At 32.9% G+C, this 20,822-nt stretch overlaps 4 protein-coding genes across 5 annotated transcripts; 2 read left to right on the top strand and 2 right to left on the bottom strand.

Annotated features, from left to right (window-relative positions):
* Nucleotides 1–3,411: 3,411 nt before the first annotated feature.
* Nucleotides 3,412–7,322, top strand: LOC106366865 (external alternative NAD(P)H-ubiquinone oxidoreductase B2, mitochondrial). Its single transcript, XM_013806534.3, has 10 exons — nucleotides 3,412–3,648; nucleotides 4,052–4,313; nucleotides 4,487–4,693; nucleotides 4,860–5,110; nucleotides 5,220–5,436; nucleotides 5,526–5,630; nucleotides 5,719–5,994; nucleotides 6,158–6,279; nucleotides 6,720–6,839; nucleotides 6,948–7,322. The coding sequence occupies exons 1-10, from the start codon at nucleotides 3,557–3,559 to the stop codon at nucleotides 7,033–7,035; spliced, it is 1,740 nt and encodes a 579-aa protein (XP_013661988.2). The 5' UTR covers nucleotides 3,412–3,556; the 3' UTR covers nucleotides 7,036–7,322.
* Nucleotides 7,323–8,213: 891 nt separating this feature from the next.
* Nucleotides 8,214–9,793, bottom strand: LOC125578325 (vesicle-associated protein 4-3-like). The gene is made up of 4 exons (XM_048740767.1): nucleotides 9,285–9,793; nucleotides 8,744–8,859; nucleotides 8,530–8,655; nucleotides 8,214–8,421 (listed from the first exon to the last, which is right to left on the bottom strand). Exons 1-4 carry the CDS (start codon nucleotides 9,589–9,591, stop codon nucleotides 8,365–8,367), a joined length of 606 nt encoding a protein of 201 aa, XP_048596724.1. The 5' UTR covers nucleotides 9,592–9,793; the 3' UTR covers nucleotides 8,214–8,364.
* Nucleotides 9,794–10,397: 604 nt separating this feature from the next.
* BNAA09G19970D lies at nucleotides 10,398–10,940 on the bottom strand. Its single transcript, XM_013806533.3, has one exon. The coding sequence runs from the start codon at nucleotides 10,827–10,829 to the stop codon at nucleotides 10,584–10,586; it is 246 nt and encodes an 81-aa protein (XP_013661987.2). The 5' UTR covers nucleotides 10,830–10,940; the 3' UTR covers nucleotides 10,398–10,583.
* A 1,588-nt stretch (nucleotides 10,941–12,528) lies between these two features.
* Nucleotides 12,529–14,842, top strand: LOC106366862 (putative PAP-specific phosphatase, mitochondrial). 2 transcript variants are annotated; one of them, XM_013806530.3, is made up of 8 exons: nucleotides 12,529–12,704; nucleotides 12,784–12,983; nucleotides 13,092–13,303; nucleotides 13,463–13,522; nucleotides 13,693–14,018; nucleotides 14,247–14,325; nucleotides 14,403–14,453; nucleotides 14,542–14,842. In XM_013806530.3, exons 1-8 carry the CDS (start codon nucleotides 12,616–12,618, stop codon nucleotides 14,689–14,691), a joined length of 1,167 nt encoding a protein of 388 aa, XP_013661984.2. In that variant the 5' UTR covers nucleotides 12,529–12,615; the 3' UTR covers nucleotides 14,692–14,842. The 2 variants fall into 2 exon arrangements, with proteins under 2 accessions (XP_013661984.2, XP_013661985.2); XM_013806531.3 differs by having other exon boundaries at nucleotides 14,403–14,476; nucleotides 14,542–14,580.
* Nucleotides 14,843–20,822: the final 5,980 nt, after the last annotated feature.

Genomic DNA, 20,822 nt, shown 5'->3' with positions numbered 1-20,822 from the left:
AACTAGATTTTGATCCGCGCTTCAAAAACGCGGGTTTTGTTTGGGTTATAAATAAAGTTGGATACGAATTAGTATTTCAGGTATTTTTCGTCTTTCGGTCGGGTACTTTTATTTATTTTTTTGCTCCTAAAATCCAAATTGAGCTAAACTATTACGTACCCAAATTACATGTATTTTAGAGTTATTTGAATTATGGACTCGTACTGACTCGATTCTAAAAGGAATCAAACTGAACCATAACCGAAAATATTTCAAATACCTAATTGGATCTAAATGTCGAGGACTCGAAGAATTCAGATTAAAAAAAATTATCTGACCTAAACCGAAAACCGAATGAATATTCTAAGATATCCAAATGTAAATATATATTAGTTATATTTTAAAATTAGGTCAGTTCAGGTATTACAAACATGACAAACATGTTTCAGATACATTGGTTATTTGGTTATTTTCAGGTTCATATACATTAGAACCGAACATATCCGTATCTGGGATGACCGACTCGAACCCTACCCAAAAACTCAAAAACCCTAATACCCTAAAGAACTGACTCGTACCCAAATGGGTACTCGAATGCTCATTCATACACTTAGGCCTGGACGTTTGGGTCTTTGGGTTGGTTTTGGTCCAATTTTTCGGGTCTGGGTCCTTCGGATCCTTGAAATTTGGATCTAATAGGTATTCATAAAATTTTTCGGGTTTAGGTCAGTTCTTAGCACAAGATACACATATTTAGGGTTGAATATTAAGAAGATCTGATATGATTTTTTAGTTGGAGGAATAAAGAATATTATTGGAATATAAATTCTACACGATAATGTTTATCCAGTTAAAGTAGGTAACATAATTTTTTTGCACGGAAAATTATCATGTATTGTAGTTAATACGAAACTTGTAGATCAAGTATTCTAAGATTTCGGTTTTATGTATTTAAAATCGTATCGAACAGATTGTTTCGAAAATCTATTCAGTTAAAGTAGGTTAGAGAAATTAATGCTAGCCAATTAATAACTTATGGTCGTTAATACTAAATTTGAAAATATTATAACAATATATAGTTAGGATAACGTGGTTATTATAAACTTGATCGGATTTCTTAAAAACAGACTTTAACTTTGATAGATAAGAATGAATTAATAAAGAACGAACTTCTCAGATTAAGAACGAACTAAGAACCCTCTCAAAGAAGAGACTTGGTATATAACGATTTAAGCACTAATATTTTGCCATATTAGATTGATTCAAAATGATACAGTATTTTACCAGATAAGTTTTATTCAAAATGATACATTATATGTACGGTTATGCTCTGAATCATTTCTGCAGATTGAGAATGAATGTGTTGTTTCATCAAGGTTAGGGTATGATCTGGTCTTTAATTGAATGAGAGTATTGACATTTGGAGTTTGGGTCTAAGAGAGGAATACATGTGATATGATTAATTGTACAGATAACTGTCATGAACATGAGTCCTGACTCAATGAATAAACTATATAGTGTATAGTATCTTGTGTATAACATGTATTGTGTTCTATATTATCGTGTAGAACATGTTTTGGTCTGTCAAATATAAAGTTGTTATATTATTGGTTTAGATAAGGCGTAATAAATATAGTTAGTTAATCATACGATTATATTTTGTTATTATGCTAATAGATGATAAGACCAAATCATTGTTACTTAAATAAAAGGGTGCAGTAACCTTATATAAATAGATTTTTTCAGAATGATTATCTTTTAATAGAATAGATCAAATATGTTGGTTAATCGCGTTATAATACTTTATTGAGAGGGTCACTCTTCAGCTAACAATGTCTTCGTGACCCAACAAGCTCTCACTATCAGATTTTATAGTCTTGCAACTGTTTTTTTAATTTAGCTTTCGTAATAGCCAATGAATGACCCACCAATATCATTGTTTTCCACTAATCTACCGAGTACACTAGGATGTACCCTTACAAAATTTATTCGTCTTAGTTATTCTGCTATTATTACCACCACAATCAAAATATATCATTAAAACATACAATCATGCACACAGTCTTTCTAGCAGAAAGGTCATAAACAACATGTGGTTACATTTATCAAACAATCATGTGAGAAAGACAATATTTATCCTAAATAAAGGTAATGGAATTAAATTGTAAAATATATATTTTATGGCTGTTTTTCAAGCAAGAACAAAAATGCAAAGAGTGCAAAAAATAAAAATATTTGAGAATATTATATTAATAAGCAACAATTATTTGCGAAGTCCTAGATCTACAATCACTAATTATTAGTGAAATAAATCAAAATAATTTAAGCCAAAAATTAGCTTATAAACGCGTTATTTTAATTATTAATTTTCAATTAAACATGAATAATCTCGTATTTTAGATCCGTTGAAAGTCAGTATTTAAAATTGTTAGTGAATATAATTACTTGGCTATTAAATTTGTGAAAGTAGTTAAACACTTTAAGTATTCGCGACTTTTAGAACTAAATTAATCTTGGTAATATTTTTGAGATTGCTGTATACAAAGGCATATGAAAATGTCACTTTGTACTCTTTGTTAACAAGGTTTGCGTTTTATACTATTAGGCAATATGGTCAACATTCTGAGTATTATTCGATTCGTCATGTTATTATTTTTAACTGAATCATAATGTAAACAAGAAACTGGAAATTGTCAACGACACAACTGATGGCTTTTTATCAACGTCGTCAGGACTTACGTATGCTATAGATGTGAAATTGTCGACGAAACAAAAATTGAAATAAAGGGCAAAAAATATAATAACATGGTCTGCTTCAAAGAGGCCTGGCTTGGCCGCCACGCCTAGATCGTTTGAGAAATATATTATTTAAATCCAGATCCACAATAAAGGTTGTGCTTATTGTCTCTGTTACATACTTTCTTGCTTCATAATATACAAGTGTTCATGATATAATAACGGCGTTTAAAACAGAAGAATGTTTAAATAAATATAGTGAGAACGACGCAAATTCAATGGTCCAAAAGAAAGATAGATCTATCAATCGCATGCTTCAGATCCGACATCAGGCCAGCTTATCAATGTGGTTGGTTAGTATATATATGTTCTTTTTGATTAAATATGTTCATATGATCTCGAAAGATATAAAGATTTCCCTTCAAACCGTACATACTGCTTTCATTTCTAACTAGTGACCAAAACAATACTCACAATTTTAACTCAACCTATCATCAGAAGTGGTGGACTAGTTAGTGGTTTTTATTTTTGGTAAATTTAGAAAAGGAAAAATGGAGAAATATTCGTCTCCAGTCCCAACCTGGATTCGATTTGTTTTTTATTTTATTTTTATTATCACTTGAACTACATAGACTTTTTCCACGAGCGCCAGGTGTACAGCCAAACGATCGCCAAACACTACTTTACTTGCTCCACCGTCACAATCGTCTGGGGCCCCTCTCTTCTAGATCCCTTTACTTTTCTCTCTTAAAGCAAAACCGTTTCCCTCTGATATTTTTTCTTTTTCCAGGATTCCTGGCGTTAGCGAAATACTTTTCGATCTGAATCTAACAAAGAGAAAATGAGGAGGAGTTTCAGTTTCTTCGAGCGATTCTCGAAAGCTTTCCAAGATTATCCTTCCCTCTCCAGGATCATCGTCGTCTCCACGATCAGGTCATCTTCTACGATCCGTACCTCTCTATGTTCCATTTACATGCTTACCTGTTCTCGTTTCCACCTTGTGATCTCTCGAATCTCCCTCTAGCACGTATGACCGTTTGATTTATCAGTTTCTAAACTTGTTTCAGCTTTGATTTTAAGCAACTCGACGTAGTACATACGTAGTACATACGTAGTGAACAGATTCGATATAACGTTTCTCGAATCATACGTTACATTTTCTCGGCAATTCTCATACTATCTTGGATCTCTGTGAATGTTTGTGGATCTCTCCAGATCTCTGATTTTGTTTCTGTGTTAAGCATTCGTTGGCTTGTTTGTGATCTCTCTGTGTATAACGCAACGATTTGATTCAGATTAGAGTTTACTGATGGTTTATACTGTACGATTGTTGTAGTGGTGGAGGACTTATAGCCTACTCCGAGGCAAATGGAACAAACGGTGTTGTTGAAGTTGGAACCAAGAAGAAGAAGGTGGTGCTGCTCGGAACTGGATGGGCTGGAACTAGTTTCTTAAAGAATTTGAATAACTCTCAGTATGAGGTTCAGATTATATCGCCTCGAAACTACTTTGCTTTCACTCCCTTGCTGCCTAGCGTTACTTGTGGCACTGTTGAAGCTCGCAGCGTTGTTGAGCCTATTCGAAACATTGGCAGAAAGGTATTTGTTTCTCTAGTAATGTCTCTCTTTTTCCGTTTTCTGCTTGCTACAGAATAAAATCCTCAATGTTATGGGTTGTAGTTTATGTATTGAGGCTTTTTCTGCTTATAAATTCGGTATTTTTTGATGAAAAATTGCTGATATCTGCTTGTTTTTCTTTTCCTGGTAAGCAGAAGAACGTTGATACGTCTTACCTGGAGGCTGAATGTTTCAAGATTGATCCAGCTAGCAAGAAAGTGTTCTGCCGATCCAAACAAGGCGTTAGCAGTGGGAAGAAAGAAGAATTTTCTGTTGACTATGACTACCTTGTAATTGCTACTGGAGCTCAGTCTAACACTTTTAACATACCTGGAGTGGAGGAGAACTGTCATTTTCTCAAAGTAAGTCATCTTGGCTCGTATTTATTTTTGCTTCCCCTTAGTATGTTGTTCTGTAAGCAGTGGTAGTTTTAACAGGTCAGAAGCATACGGAAGTATATAACTGCTGATTATTTGTATGGATGTTAAATTTCTGAGGCTTTTTATTGGTTCCAATGTATGCTTGTAGGAGGTTGAAGATGCTCAAGGAATCCGTAAAAAGGTGATTGATTCCTTTGAGAAGGCAAGTCTACCTGAACTAAGCGAAGAAGAGAGGAAGAGAATCCTGCATTTTGTGGTTGTTGGTGGTGGGCCAACAGGTGTTGAGTTTGCCGCGGAGTTGCATGATTTTGTTACAGAGGATTTAGTCACACTCTATCCTAAAGCCAAAGATTTAGTGCGAATCACGCTTTTGGAGGCCGCAGATCACATCCTGACCATGTGAAATTTCTTGCCTCTTAAAACTTCTATTTCATGTTCAATCTTATATGTTTCATGTTTCCATTAAAAAAACTTTTATAATGATTCATGTGTTGCTTTTCTCTCACAGGTTTGACAAGAGAATCACTGAGTTTGCCGAAGAAAAGTTTAGCAGAGATGGTATTGATGTGAAACTTGGCTCCATGGTGACCAAAGTGAATGAGAAGGACATATCTGCTAAAACCAAAGGAGGAGAGGTTTCCTCAATTCCTTATGGAATGATTGTCTGGTCAACTGGTATTGGAACTCGTCCTGTAATCAAAGATTTTATGAAACAAATTGGTCAGGTAAAGTAATATGCTTAATTAAACTCACGCACTACAATCTTCAACGTTTTCTAGCAAACACGTTTATGAAATTGTCTTTGCAATTGCAGGGTAACAGACGTGCTCTGGCCACTGATGAATGGCTTCGCGTGGAAGGGTGTGATAACATATATGCCCTTGGTGATTGCGCAACAATTAACCAGCGTAAAGTCATGGTATTATAATCCTCTCTCTCTTCTTCCCAATGTCTGGGCGTTAGTTTTCGATTATTAACCAAAGAATATCAATGGTCTACTCTTGCAGGAAGATGTTTCTGCAATTTTTAGCAAAGCAGATAAAGATAATTCTGGGACGCTGACTCTGAAAGAGTTTCAAGAGGCAATGGATGACATTTGTGTTAGATACCCTCAAGTTGAGCTCTACTTGAAGAGTAAACGTATGCGTGGCATTGCGGATCTTCTAAAGGAAGCCGAAGCTGATGATGGATCCAAGAAGAACATCGAACTGAAAATCGAAGAGTTCAAATCGGCTCTTTCTCAGGTTGATTCACAAGTGAAGTTTCTTCCAGCAACAGCACAGGTGAATTTTAGAATTTAAGTCTTTTCGTTCATCTTTAATGAAACACATGCACACACATAAACACACATGTTTGCTGGATTCTTGGGTGAATTATCTGTTCTATTTAACACACACATACATTGTTTATTGGTTGAGTTATAATTTTGTTGTTGGCTGTCTTTAGGTTGCTGCGCAGCAAGGCACATACCTTGCAAAATGCTTTGATCGTATGGAAGAGTGTGAGAAGAATCCAGAAGGTCCCATTAGGATGAGAGGAGAAGGTCGTCACCGTTTCCGCCCCTTCAGGTTAGCCCTTCCAAAAAAATTTGAATCAGTATCTTTTGATTTTTGTTAACGAAACCAAAACAAATCTAAGACGTTAGAGAATAAGAATATGAAAGCGTTTCTCATTAATACTCTAAATAGTAAACAATAATTTGGAAATTGATGGGACTTACAATAACACGGCACTGCAACTTCGTAGTGTACTTGGGGTTTAGGTGTAGTGTAGTGTTTGTGTTGTGAAGATGTTAGTAAGCATGTTTAGTGAGTTTATGTAAGTATAAAGGTTTGTTATAGCTAGCTAGGATGTTTCAGTCTGAGTTTGTGTAGACTGTAGCAAGACCAAATTGAAACCGTCTTGATCCGTTTGGTTCAGGTTGTCAGCGGTTACGATATATACGTAGTAGATAAAGTAAAACAAATTGTAAAGTCCGGTGTGGTTTAATTTTGGGAGGGTGGTACAGGTATAGGCATTTGGGATCATTTGCACCATTGGGAGGGGAACAAACGGCGGCAGAACTTCCAGGAGATTGGGTTTCTATTGGACACAGCAGCCAGTGGCTCTGGTATTCCGTCTACGCCAGGTAGATTAACAAACAAACATTAATTTGCTTCTTTTTTTTTTAGCAATTTAGAAGTTTTATTTCATTCATCATTTTAAACTTCTAAAAATGGTTTTGGTAATGGAACAGTAAACAAGTGAGCTGGCGCACGAGAGTCCTTGTTGTTTCTGATTGGATGAGGCGTTTCATCTTTGGTAGAGACTCAAGTAGCATCTGAGTATAACATCACCAAAAGGTCCAAAACTATCTACACACTCTGTCTCCCCCCTTTATGCTGCCAACCAGCTTACACTTTTAACTTCTCTTTCTCATGTGAAAAGAGAGTTTTGATTTTTGTTGTTTTTCATTATGGCTTTACATTTGTAATAAAATAATCACTACAAAGATGCGAGGAGATTTGCTTCGTTCATTGGTCGTACTCAGAGGTTGCGCTATGTCCTTCCAAAAATATATTTTCCATTGCGGTTTTGGTTTTTCTGATTACAAATATGTTATTTACTGCTCTTTTTTGCTTCCACATTGACAAAACTTCATTGCTATTTTTAGTATCTTGGATTTGCTTCTTTCTTTTCCGTCGAAACATAGATTAATTATAATATCTTTGCATAAATTGGAATTTAATACAAAACAAGAAGAGGTTCACTCAAGATTGGATGTATATAGATGATCACTACTTCACTAGTCTTCTTCCATTGGCATGCGAAACCAATTCTTTGATCGATTTATTTGTTGATCGTAGAAGCTGACTGTGAATTATCCTCCCATCTCTCCACAGTTTCTGCTACTCACAAGCTCTTTCACAATTTCAAGACTAATTAGCTCTGGTGATTTTGCTTCCTGACTACTCGTGAGACTCTTTTTATCTGCCTTTTCTTAGTTCGTGCTTGTACCCTTGCACAAAGGCGACGAGAGTTTGGTGCCAAATGATCGGCATAACTTCTGTCTCCTTACGAAATCTTATGAAAGTGAGCAGCGATCGCGTCAATGGCCAGATGAGCCAGCGCATATATCTTCTCCAAGATAGCTTTCATCAAGTAACTTTTTGTGCCAAGAAACTCCATTTCCACCAAACATACCAAAGCGGCACTGCAATTCATGTATATGAATAATATTGGCAAAACTCGCAGACAGATAAAGGTATTAGAATAAGAGAGAGAGAGAGAGACGTTTTGCTATTGAAGCCCCCACCCAAGTGAAAGAAGGCATCTAGTAATAGCTTGTTGCGTACAAATGTACAATCCAAGAGAAGGGTAATTGATTTTCTTTGCCTTGGTTTTATAGGGTTTTGCTCTCTTTTGAAGAAACATTTTGTAGGACTAGAGCTCCTATTGTAATGGAACTTGGGGCTCTTGCTTGCTGATAGTCTTAATTCATGGGACGTTGTCAGATCGTTCATGGCGTTACAGAACAAACCTTTAGTTAAGACATCAAAGTAACAAGTGTTTTTTTTTTTTGGGATAAAACTTGACCACAAATACAATCTTCATTCCCTTCACACATTACATATATCCACACACTTTTTTTTGTCTTTGTGATACTTCTGGTTTCAAGCCAAGTCCAGTCCTCCTTGTTGCTGTGCAAGATACCTCTCTCGGCGTTGCTTCTGGTAATTTCAGCAGAAAGAGAAACACGTTAAACATCATAATCTCACATTTACCGTCTTAAAAACAGAAAAAAAAAAGAAGAAGAAGAAGAAGATTAAAGCTCTCACCCATTCATCAATCACAAGTCCTTCACCAATTGGCTTCGGACCACTACTAATAACCTCTGGTGCTTTCTTCCTTGCTTCATCTGCAGCATCCGCTTCAGCTAGTTGACTCTTCAGTTTCTCCATCACCTTTAGAGAACGGAGAGAAATGCAACATGATCCCAATTATATCACACTTGACGGCGACAAGAACAGGAAGAAAGAAAGAGAGACTCACAGGGTTAGGGTTTTCAGGATCCAAGAATACCACACGCATTACTTGCTCCTCAGAGACATGTGACTTGCTTGTATTCTTAATCTTAATGGCACTCCTGACTTGCTTCCCAGGCTCATCTTCAAAACACACAAAATTACATAAATTACTAAACTACCATCTAATTATTAATACAAAAAAACTGAATCTTCAAATACAATTCCACCTACATTAGCTCAACAATTGATAGTAGTATCTATCTATTTCTACCTATAGATATATTTTTATTTTCAAATTACAAGTTAACATCATCATCATCATCTATCAAATTACAAGGTGACATCATCATCATCATCTTCTTCAGATTGCAAGTTAACATCATCATCTTCAATATCCAATATCAACATTCCCAGAAAGAAAGAAAGAAAGAAAGAAAAGGCTAAAGTTTTTTAAAATCCTCAGTTGAGTCAATATCACCACTATGATCCAAAAAAATCGCAACTTTCCAATAACCCTCAAAAAGTAATGATCAGCAAAATCGGAATTTGGATAGAGTAACTCTCACAAGGGAAGTAAAGTTTGGAGGAAGGGTCGAGTTTCAATCGGCGTTTAGTAGGAAGAAGTGATCTCGCGACTGATGACATCGAAGGGATCGTCGCGGCGGGGGGTTGATGATGGGTTTGGCCCAATCGTTCGACGACAGGACGTGGTCCGTGATAGCGAAAATGGCGAGATTGATGTATATAATTGTCACTGAGATGAGAAGACGAAGAGGAAGAGGTAGCTTGATGATCACTGGAGTTTCGAAAGGGTAGTTTGAATAAGCTTCGACGTCGGCCATCGGAATCGGATTTTTCCGACGTTAAAGCCATCGGACCACCGCGACACAAGGAAAGTGAATTTTGATTTGGGTTGGTTTCACGTCTGGGTTTGGTTTGTTTACTGTTTCGTTAAGCGAGTGTCACATCGGAGGTAGAGACGATTCAAAACGCGATGGAAATTGCGTTTTATAACGACCGCGTCTTGGATTCGCTTCTTATTTCTCTTTCGATTGACGGCGTTATGAAAGGCAACGGAATGATTCATATTGTTTTGATAAGAATAGTAGAGATTTTGGGGAACAATTTTCTTTTTAAAAGTTACCAATTATGTGCGACCGCGGTTACAAGATTAGTACTTACCTTTTTTTTTACAATTACTACTTTTTTTTTTTGATCAAATTTTTACAGTTACTACTTACCAACCAAAACATGTACAATTTCGCTCCTGTGTTTCTTACGGTGCTTTTTCTTTCCATAAATGCATACAAGAGAGTAATTTTCAGCTTTTATGATTTTTCAGCATTTATGATTTTGTTTTGGGTCATTTTTCAGCATTTATGATTTTTTCAGCATATACAAGACCAGTTCCTATACAAAATCTACCAATTTTCAGTATTTATGATTTTTTTTATAATTTTGGGATTTAAAAATTAGGTTTTAACAATCCGATAATTATGAATTTGAGAATCTGATATTATCCGAGAATCTTACGCTAGAGTTGGAAATTGTTGCTAAACAGACACCTAATGGGAGTTTTCAAAAAGGCAAAATTAAATTAAAAAAAAAACAAAGATATCGAATAATGTATTTTTATACCATATATATTCACATCATAATTTAGAACTTAAGAAAAGTGATTTGGTGAGAGAAAAAACCATTTTCTTCAACACAACTTTTCGTTTTTGTACATTGATTTACAGAAACTCAAACAACTACACAAAGATGAAAAATATTCACAGCGAACATCTTCAAAATAAACAAAGAAAATAAAAACTCAAAATCAAAGCAGAAAGAGGAACGTGTTTTGGTTTACACCACCAGATCTAGCAAGCTCCCCAACAGCTAAGAAACATAACCGTCCTCAGAGACTCCTCCGCCTGCCTCAGTCTCTCGCTAGCCGCCCCTCCAAATCGCCTCGACTCCAGATCGCCGTTCAGCCTCCTCACTGACGAAGATGTCGCCACTGGACTCTGCGGCGACGCCGATTCTTTTACTGCACCGCCGCCACTTCCGGTAACACACTTGTCCTTCATTAACTTTCCCGACAACTGATTAATCACTCTGTTCATCTGCCGCAGATTTCGAGATTATAAATTTCTGATCCTCAAGTTTTTTTGAGTTCTTCTCTGGCTTTTCAGATTCTCAAGAGATGAGTTTCTTCCTTCTTTTTGGAGAGTGAGAGATCCATTGCTTTATATAGAGAAGGTACAGTGGAGTGAGAGCTAGAGGATTTGGGAGAAACAACCGGCTTAGATGGTAAAACCGGGTGCTCGACGAATCATCGGATTGCTACTTGATAAGTGACGGGCACGTGGCGGTTAAGGAAGGTTCGCGACTTGTTGGTGTAGGATATGATCGATGAGAGGAATAGATATTTTATTTCTTTCTCTCTTTGTTTGAAAATGGTTTTCATTTTAGAAGATATTTTATTATCCGCGTCGCTTTCATCTGGATAACTATGAATATTAATTATACGAATGTTTTAGTTTGTCGTTAGACATAATTGCCATGTACGATGTAACTTATTTTGTTTTACTTCACTTATTACACTTTGACTATAGTTTTTTTTATGTGCTTTATCTGCTAATCTCGATGGTTTCGGAAAAAAATATTTAATATTTTAAAATGAATTTGGTACAAGATTAACAAATCTGAATTTAAAATTCTTTGAGAGTAATGTCAAGAGTAACTAGATTGTTTGTTTAGTACTCGGTAAACTAGTTAGTCCAAGTTTAAATCCAGACTAACCAAGTAAAAATCAAACCTAACACATACAGTTTTACACCGTTCCGAAATTAGTCATCACTAGTAGACTACCATTACTTTGATCAAAGGTTTTTGTTTTTGTTTTGATTTCAAGCATGTCTTTAATAGTTTATACATATACTAATGATTGATTTATATTCTAAATCGTCTAAAACGTAATTGATAATACGATATTATATAACTATGATTGCTTTCATAGTGCACTTTTAATGTATGTAGTTACTCAACAATTTGATAGTATTTTACAAAATTCGATTTTTTTTCCTTAGAAAAAAACGTCTGACTTCCGCCATATTTAATTAACCGGTTTGTGCATGATTGAAATAGCAAATTGGTGGTGGATACATTGACAAATAGTTGTTTTATAGTGTTAAAGAACTTTGGATGTGTGCTAAAGTGGCAAGCTTGTCTGCCACTTAGTTGTTTTAAATAGTTAAACCTAATGTAACTGCCTTACAAAAATTACTATGCAGTATTTATTTTCCTTTTTAAAATTGGGTGATTTTAAATATAGTTGAGCTTTATTATAATTCTATTATATTTTTTCTTTAGAATAATTTTACTATTTACTTAATTTTAAAGTTAAAATAGAACATGAAAATTGAAGTTTAAGATGTGTTTGAGTACTCCTCTACTCTTGCGTGGAACCCTAATCTTAAAGATTTTAAGATCATATTTGACTTCTTCGCTGGTAAAGAAAGAAGAAAGGGTCAGTAAGATTTAGGTCTGGTCTTAACAATTGGTTTGATTTTAACACCACCAGTTTGGTTCTGTTTAGTTCCTTTTTAAGTGTACTATCCCTATGTGGGCTCTCTAGTTATTTTATGTGTGGGATTTAAGTTATTGGGCTTCAAATACCTCATAAGTTGGCTTGCTTGGTTTCCATCATTCATTTTAGGCCCACGTTTGATTTTTAATTAGAAGTCTATTTATTAATTAATCTGAACCCAACAAAAAATAACAAGTAGAGCCCATTTATCTTTTATCCACATCACTAAAAATAAAATCACCACTCGATAACGAACCTAGGAACCCCTCATTTTATCAAATCAAAACCGGTTTAGTTTTACCGGTTTAGCATCAGCCGCGATGCACATTCTCGACACCGGAGCTCGTTTCTCCGCCGTTAGATTCTCACCGGTATTCAATCCTCCCCGCAGCAGACACTTCACAGTAAGGTATCTTCAAATCGGATTCCTCCATCTGCTTCTACTTCTCCCAACACGAATCGTTTTCGTCTTTGAGTGTGTCTCACAGGGCTAATCTCCCGTTTCCGAAGCATCAAGCTAAGTATCACAGAGAGCTCGAAGCCGCTATTGATGCTGTTGACAGAGCTTGTCGCCTCTGTGTCGATGTAAAGAGATCGCTTTTCTCTTCCAAAGACAAGATTCTCGAGAAGAATGACCAGACACCAGTTACAATTGCAGACTTCGGAGTGCAAGCTCTAGTCAGCTTAGGTAAGAACAATGAAAAAGAACAGCCTTTTCTTTATTACAGAACTAAAGGGTGATGTTGTCGAGATTCCGACACTTTTTTTTTTTTTTTTTTTGTGTCTGGATTTGCAGAGCTATCGAAACTGTTTCCTTCAATACCTTTGGTCGCTGAAGAAGACTCTCTTTTCTTGCGTGAGAACAATCTTGTGAGCTCTGTTGTTAGTGAAGTCATCGCTAAAGCAAGCGTTGGAGATGATCGCTTGTCTGATGCTGATGTACTAGAAGCTATTGACAGAGGTGGCAAAGATGCTTATACTTTTTGCAACAAACCTGCTACTTATTGGGTAATGTTACATTTCTAACCGTTATCTATATAGATTATCATCTTAAAGCTTGCAAATTTTGGAATGAGAGAAGAGTGATACTCTAGGTTTGATGTATTGCAAACTAATATGGAAAATGATGCAGTCAGCTCAGTAATTAATACTATGAATGTTGTGCAGGTTTTGGATCCAATAGATGGCACTAGAGGGTTCCTTAAAGGAGACGATGCTTTATATGTGGTATGTCTCTTTAGCCTGCGATTCTCATTTCCTTTTCACTGTTTCAAAAATGGTTCTTTTAAGAGTTACTGATATATTAAAAAAAACACTACTAAAAGTTCTGAGCCATGAACAAAGATTCAATCAATATATTTACGTGTTTCTGATATTCTGTATACAACAAATCTTAGGTAGGATTGGCCCTTGTTGTAGATAATGAAATTGTGCTAGGGGTCATGGGCTGTCCAAACTGGCCTGGTGACTCTTCAGATGGAACCACCGGTACTTTAATGCTCTCTCATAGTGGCTGTGGAACGTGGACCAAAAATTTGCAAGTATCAGGTGATTGGACAAGGCGTTTTGTTGATGCATGTGGTTTAGTGAACAAGGCTCGGTTTTGTATTCAAGATAGCCAACCCTGGGAATCACTTCCACTCTCTGGTCTGTTCGACACAAAAATAGATTCAGGTGACTTGCATGGTAATGAGATTCGGCTTTTGCCCACATGTTGTGGAAGGTATCCATCCATCCACTCACTATCTCTCTTTTTTTTTTCTTTTTTTTTGAATGAATGTTAAATTTATTCGAATTAACAAAACATTTTTAATGAGTGTATCCTTTAGCTAACCGGTTTTTGAATGTTTTCAAAGTGTTCTTCAGAAACTGTTCGTCAACAAATATTTGACAAACTTAGCACTTGCATATAAGGTACTTAGATCAGTTTTTTTCTTGTCTCTTTGTACAGTTTGTGCAAGTACTTGATGATAGCTTCTGGTAGAGCATCGGTGTTTCTTCTCCGAGCAAGAACTGAGCGAACGATAAAGGTACTCATACATATCCACGCACAGGCACAGTTAAATCAATTGGTTCTTCTTATTTGTTTCACTCTTAAAACATGTAGTCTTGGGATCATGCTGTTGGGATCATATGCGTTCATGAAGCCGGAGGAAAGGTTACTGAATGATTCTTGACAAAGTAAAAAACAAAGCATCGTTTGTCTTTAAGTTCTTGAGACATAATAGTGTCTCTTTGTCTCTCAGGTAACAGATTGGGAAGGAGTTGATATAAATCTGGAGGAAGATCAATCTGAAAGGAGGATCATTTTTCCGGCCGGTGGTGTTGTGGTTAGCAACGGAAGTTTACATCATCAGCTTCTTGAGATGATCTCTTCTGCTTCCCCAACAATTTGATTTATATGACTACTCACTCTACACTAAAGAGTTTATATGATTTTTTACACACTAAAATGTGATTATAACTTCATGTCTCCATAGTCTCTTTGTTTGCCTTTATGTGAGAAATTGACCATATCCTTCTTTTAGTAAATTTGAAAGTTCATCATACCTGCATTTATAATTAGTTATATTGTTATATAGTTTGGGAAAGACTCGGGATAAATTTTTCCAAAGTTTGAATATATTACTGGAGGAAATAAACCTTGGTGTTGAACTTGAATTTCACGGATCGCAAAATTTTAATTAAGTTGTGGATTTAAGAGATTTTATTCGAACAACATATGCTCTGTGATTAAAAGTGAATTAAATTGTCCACAAATAGACTAAAGTCACGAAAAAATTGATATGAAATGAAACAACTCTTTTTTTTTTTTTAGTATAGCAGTCAAATGGATGGCTACCAGGAGCCGTTCAATCATGTCCGGATATAAATAGACCTAATTTAGTCACATCCATTTAGACCGCGTGCTATAATTGAACAAAAGTCACAGGACCATTCATACTGTAGACTTCAGCGGTTTGAATAATATAAAAATGGTCCGTCCAATAATTTAAAACAAACAGAGTCTTGAATTAAATCAAATTTGAGAAAATAAGAGTTTTAAGAAACCAAAACCGCAAAACAATTTTTCGCCTAGACCCCCGTAAAACATTTTTTCACAAAAAATCATAATATTATATTTTTGTTAAAACCGCAAAATCAAAAATATTTTTGCCAAAATCACAAAATCAAAATTTTCTAAAAAAACGAATTTTCTCGACAAATAAAATTTTATTGCTAAACCAAAATTTTCCACCAAAATCGTAAAATAGAGCTTTTCTACTAATATCGCAAAATCGAGATTTCCCGTCAAACAAACTTTTGGTTAAAACCGCAAAACATATTTTCTGCTAAAATCATAAAATCTTGTTTTCCCACTAAAACTACAAAAACAAGTTTCATATATTTAGTTTTGAATACTTAAATGATCCCTATACATATTTGTATTATAGTAAAAAAAATTATATGGCCTGTAATAGACCCCGTAAGTAATCCATATTAACATGGTTCTTCATGGGTGTGGTCTTTAATGAACGTGGTCAAATGTTTATCCATAAATAAAAATTGTTATCTAAATATGGACAAATGGAAGTGGGATATCCTAGTTTTTCTCCCCATCAAAACATATATTTACATATCTTTCTTAGCTTTCATTTTCATCTTTTTGAAATTGGCCATATCTTTCCTTGTTATACTTTTTTCTAAGTTATTATAAACTTAAGTTGATCTTAATTTAGGAATTTCCATATAGAGAGAGTAAAGTACAGATAAAACAATTGTGAAACAGTTAAAATCTTTGATTTTTTTCTAGTCATTTCTCGAGAGAACGAATGTCTTTGTCTTTCCACTAAATTCTGTAATGGCTATTTTAATTCTCAGCATCAACTCTGTTAGAACCTCTAAAAGTTTATTAATCAAATGTATATTATAATACGATACTAATACTTAATATAACGTGGATAGATTCTTACGTACATGTACATGAAGTGGCACTGGCCCATCAACTACCATTCCAATATTATGTCGCATATTATAGCTATATAGGTGAATTTTATGTATAATAATCGATATATAAATATATAATGTGTATGGCAATATGAATGTGTGGCTTATTGGCATGCATTTGCCTTCACCTTTCAACTATTTAGGATTCAAAGGGCTTCGTTTGTTACGTAACAAAGATATGGAAAAATGGGACAGTAATCTCTACGTGACGATTTTATTTTATAACATATACACAAATCAATCATATTTTATATGAAGAAAATTAGGTAAAGATCGCATTTATGTGGCTGCATGCTCTATTATTGCCTAACTCTTTTGTCCATGTGGCCTAAATACAGGCAGCGAGTATTTATAAGAGTTATTAAAAACAATGAAATCGCTGATGTTTACTATCTAATCTGGATTTCCTCGACGTCGTCAGTGTTTTTATCCGTAGTGAGTTTCTCATCGATATATTTTTATTATATAATTAATCAAACATTACAATACTGATTTATAGGTCAAATATTCACGGCACACATATGTCTGTAATTATTTTTTCTAAGGCTTAAAACATTATCAACAGATTTAGTCAACTATATGAAGTATCAAGTAACACGTAGGCTACTCTTTGTGGCAAGTTCATGGGCAAGCAAAGTCTCCTTGACAGGTTACTACCCTAAACTAATATAGGATCACTAGCTATTATCTAATCTATTATATTTGGTTATTCCTTTAATTATAGTAAAGTAATATAACTTTATCCTCCTTTTTCATAAATTAATATGCGCTGTTCATTCACGTAATTTCCTCTTGTGAAGTTCTCATTTGTCGTTAGACCCGACAGGTTCTTGAATATGGTAAGGAACGATATGTATAACATAATAATACTAATTATAATTAAATATAGTTGTTAATTATAGTATAATAACGTGAATTCGACAGTGATTCGATGATTATTCCTCTCAGTGCTAATAAATTAATCGAAATACATATCGTTAATCCTGATTATTAGAACATTTTGTCGTTAAATTAACTATCTTGTGTATGTATGTGTTTCTATTGCTTGGATGCTTTTGTCTGGTGGAAACTTGGAATATTCGAAAGAATTGTTCTCCTGAAATTAGGCACAAAATCATATCCTCCAGATCCATTCATTAAGTATACTATATTGGTCTGGATCTGTAGTTACTAAATAATTCAATTGATCTATGACTAATGAGTGGGGTTTTTTTGTATCAATTAAATTGTGTGTTAAATGTAAAAATAACCGTTATTTTAATTACAAACTAGTTTTTGACCCACACGTCCGTGTACATATTTTATTTAACTTTTATATTGTCCAACATTTATTTTATAAAACTGAATATAATACATATATACATATATATAAAAAACTTATCAATATTAAATAATTTTTTAATTAATATGTACTTTTTAAACACACAATTTGATAAGAAAGATCGACAATATTTTATTTTGTTTTCAAAAAAAAAATATTAGCCAATTTTATATTTTTTTTTTGTTATATTTTATTTCTAATAGAATCAATAATGTAAATATGCGTAAAAATACATATTTATAATTATTTTTTTTATTTTACATAATAATGTTCCAGTTGGTGATTTTAACTGATTATTTGCATGTGTTTTAAACATTTTTAGTTCTTAGGAATAAATAGTTATGTATTGGATGCTATTTTAAGACAAAACTAGATCTCGATCCGCGCAACCGCACATGGTTTTTGTTTTCATTTATTTTTATATAAATATTTTATTTTCAATTATAAATTGGTATATATTACAATATAGGGCAATTGTCAATATTAGCATCTTTTGAAGTTTATGTCTCAAAAATAGCACTAGAAGGAGAAAGTCACAAAAATGACATTCATTAAAGGGTAAAATATCTCTAATACCCTTGATTTAAAATTAAATAAACAAACAAAAATAAATAAAAATAAATAAAATAAAAATAAAAAAATGAAAAAAAGAATTTTTTTATAGTTTCAGATTATATATTTTCAGTTTCGAAATTTTTATAATTTTTTTTTAAACTTTTTTTCGAAATTTTTTTTATTTTTTTTTTCAAATTTTCTTTTTATAATTTAAAAATACTTTTTGAAACTGTTTTTAAAATTTTTATTTTTTATTTTAGTATTTAACTTTTATAAAATTTTAAACCCTAATTCCAAAACCCCACCCCTTAACTCTAAACCCTAAGGTTTAGATTAATTAACCCAAAGGGTATAAATGTATATTTACCTCTTTAATGAAACCTATTTTTGTGACTTTGAGCTTTGAGTGCTACTTTGGGAACAAAAACTTGGTTTGGTGCTATCCTAGTCTTTTTCTCTACAATATATATGTGTCTATCAATTTTTAAAGCATAATAAGTTTACAGTATATTTTTTTCATTGAATAGATTGTTACAAACTTTCACATGTATTTGTATTTTTTCTATATATATATATATTTTAGGATTATTATTTCATTATTAAAATCGTAACTATATATATATAAAGATTAGTAAAATATTGTTTTATTGTTATATTCAAAAATATTATAACATTTCACAAATTTAGAAAGTTTTTTAAAAATTAAACTTTTTGCTTCATAGATTTATATTATCAAGTAAATAATTACACATTTGGTTTTTGTTTAATTTTTAAAATAAACTATATAGTTTAAAATTTGTTTTCATTGGTTTAAGTTAGTAAAGATTAATTATTGTTAGATAATATGATTTTTGTTATTAAAAAAAAAATCTTTATAATTTTAAAAGTTAACATCGATAAATATTTAAATATTTAACATTTGGAAGTATAATATTACAATATTAAATTATATATATTTAATTTATACTATCTATAAATCCAATGGATCATTTATTGTTTAAATCCAATTATTGATAGTCCAATAAAAATTTCTTGTAGGCCCAAAATTTAAATAATAAGATTAGGGATTAAATGTAACATGACTTTCTAAGAATATATCCATTAGGTCCATTTTTAAAAAAAATTACACATGAATCAAGGTTGTGACTTCTCTTTTAATATATAAGATATTTCACATTATTTTAAAAAACATTAATTTGAAAAATATTTTACGATAAAATATTCCACATAATTTTAAATATTTTAGATTATATCATATTTGGTTAGTTAACATTTTATATTATGATTTTGTAATAGAACATTTAATTTTCTACAATAAAATAATTTTATAAGAGAAATATTCGTGTTTCAAATATTCTATTAACGATTTTAATTGAAAAAATGGCATTATTTTTTATATGTGATAGTATATATATGAAAATAATCTCGTTGTTTATTTTAGGTTTTCTAATATTTAATTATTTATCTACTATATGTTTAGTCACGAATATAAATTGTATACAAAAGATTGAATTCTTTTTATTTAATTTGATAGCAATATTTTGTGGAGTTAATTTTAAGATTTAGACATTTTCTGTTTAAAATAGACTTAGGACATTTAATCTATTAAAAGAGGAGTATAAAATAAAAATACACTTTCACTAAATCTATTAAAACTTTTTTTTATTTCCTTTTATGAATGTTGTTTCCTAAATTTATGTCTTCTTAATTGCCCACAACGATTTGAACAAAAACGTGGGGCCTTTTCTCTTTTTCATAATTAGTTTTAGGGCATTTACGTATAAATAAGGTTATATTGTGAATATGTCAATGTATCCCGGAGATTATTCCTGGTCTATTGGTTAGCGCCCTTTTACTAGTCTCATTTAACCCAGGTTCAAGGGACATTGTGGCATTTTTCTGTTTTTTTTTGGTGCTAGATTAAATAAAATAGGAAAGACAAAAGTGACCCCATCTTCAACCTAGGACTCTGCAATTTTTAGCTGCCGTTTTCTTTTTTCTTTTTTTGCGATTTCATAGTTTTTTCTTGTTAATACTGTGGATTGTTACACAAATTAAGCAGATCTATAACCTAGCATGTGATTTCGAACAACAAATCTACAGAACAATGGACATTTTATTTTTATTTTTCCATAAACAACCGAATCAGAGCAAAACGCCACGGTGTATCACCGTTTCACGCGTTTCCGATGACTACAGACGCGTTTTTGAACACTGCACATGTTTTATTTCTTAATAAAATGTTACTTTTATTATTTTTTCGTTTTAGTTAAATTTTAATTGTATTTTAAAGTTAATTAGGAAAGACTAAAGTGGGTTTTCATTAATGTTTATACTATAGAAACAATAATTTCGGTTTTAACTCTAGGGGGACAAGACTATAGTTACTTTGTTCTTTTTTTTCAAAATTTCCCTTTTGTAAATATATGTCGATTGATTATTTACATATCTTTTACGATTAAATTTGAAACAGAATTAGGACATACATTTATTAATCGTAAAAGACAAAGGAAACTTAAAAATATGTTTATTAAATATATCAGTGGTATTGGAATGTAAATAACTTACAAAAATAAAAAAATATTTTTATTTTGTACTTTTTTTTTAATAGATTAGATTTTTTATTTTGTACTTTTCTTTTAATAGATTAGATGAACTATTCAA

Source organism: Brassica napus, chromosome A9 (assembly GCF_020379485.1).
Source record: "Brassica napus cultivar Da-Ae chromosome A9, Da-Ae, whole genome shotgun sequence".
Lineage (NCBI taxonomy): Eukaryota > Viridiplantae > Streptophyta > Magnoliopsida > Brassicales > Brassicaceae > Brassica > Brassica napus.
Note: the sequence above shows the minus strand (reverse complement) of the source record. Positions and strands in the feature narration are given on the sequence as shown.

What these genes read in the sequence shown, in the direction of transcription:
- LOC125578325 (XM_048740767.1), bottom strand. Translation starts at nt 9,591, where the DNA reads ATGGCTTTAACGTCGGAAAAATCCGATTCCGATGGCCGACGTCGAAGC. An exon ending in CTCCAAACTTTACTTCCCTT is followed by an intron (nt 8,860 to 9,284) that starts GTGAGAGTTACT and finishes TGTGTTTTGAAG; the next exon opens with ATGAGCCTGGGAAGCAAGTC. An exon ending in ATCCTGAAAACCCTAACCCT is followed by an intron (nt 8,656 to 8,743) that starts GTGAGTCTCTCT and finishes CGTTCTCTAAAG; the next exon opens with GTGATGGAGAAACTGAAGAG.
- BNAA09G19970D (XM_013806533.3), bottom strand. Translation starts at nt 10,829, where the DNA reads ATGAACAGAGTGATTAATCAGTTGTCGGGAAAGTTAATGAAGGACAAG.
- LOC106366865 (XM_013806534.3), top strand. Translation starts at nt 3,557, where the DNA reads ATGAGGAGGAGTTTCAGTTTCTTCGAGCGATTCTCGAAAGCTTTCCAA. An exon ending in TTCTTCCAGCAACAGCACAG is followed by an intron (nt 5,995 to 6,157) that starts GTGAATTTTAGA and finishes GGCTGTCTTTAG; the next exon opens with GTTGCTGCGCAGCAAGGCAC. An exon ending in TGGTATTCCGTCTACGCCAG is followed by an intron (nt 6,840 to 6,947) that starts GTAGATTAACAA and finishes GTAATGGAACAG; the next exon opens with TAAACAAGTGAGCTGGCGCA.
- LOC106366862 (XM_013806530.3), top strand. Translation starts at nt 12,616, where the DNA reads ATGCACATTCTCGACACCGGAGCTCGTTTCTCCGCCGTTAGATTCTCA. An exon ending in AGCAGACACTTCACAGTAAG is followed by an intron (nt 12,705 to 12,783) that starts GTATCTTCAAAT and finishes TGTGTCTCACAG; the next exon opens with GGCTAATCTCCCGTTTCCGA. An exon ending in ACAAACCTGCTACTTATTGG is followed by an intron (nt 13,304 to 13,462) that starts GTAATGTTACAT and finishes AATGTTGTGCAG; the next exon opens with GTTTTGGATCCAATAGATGG.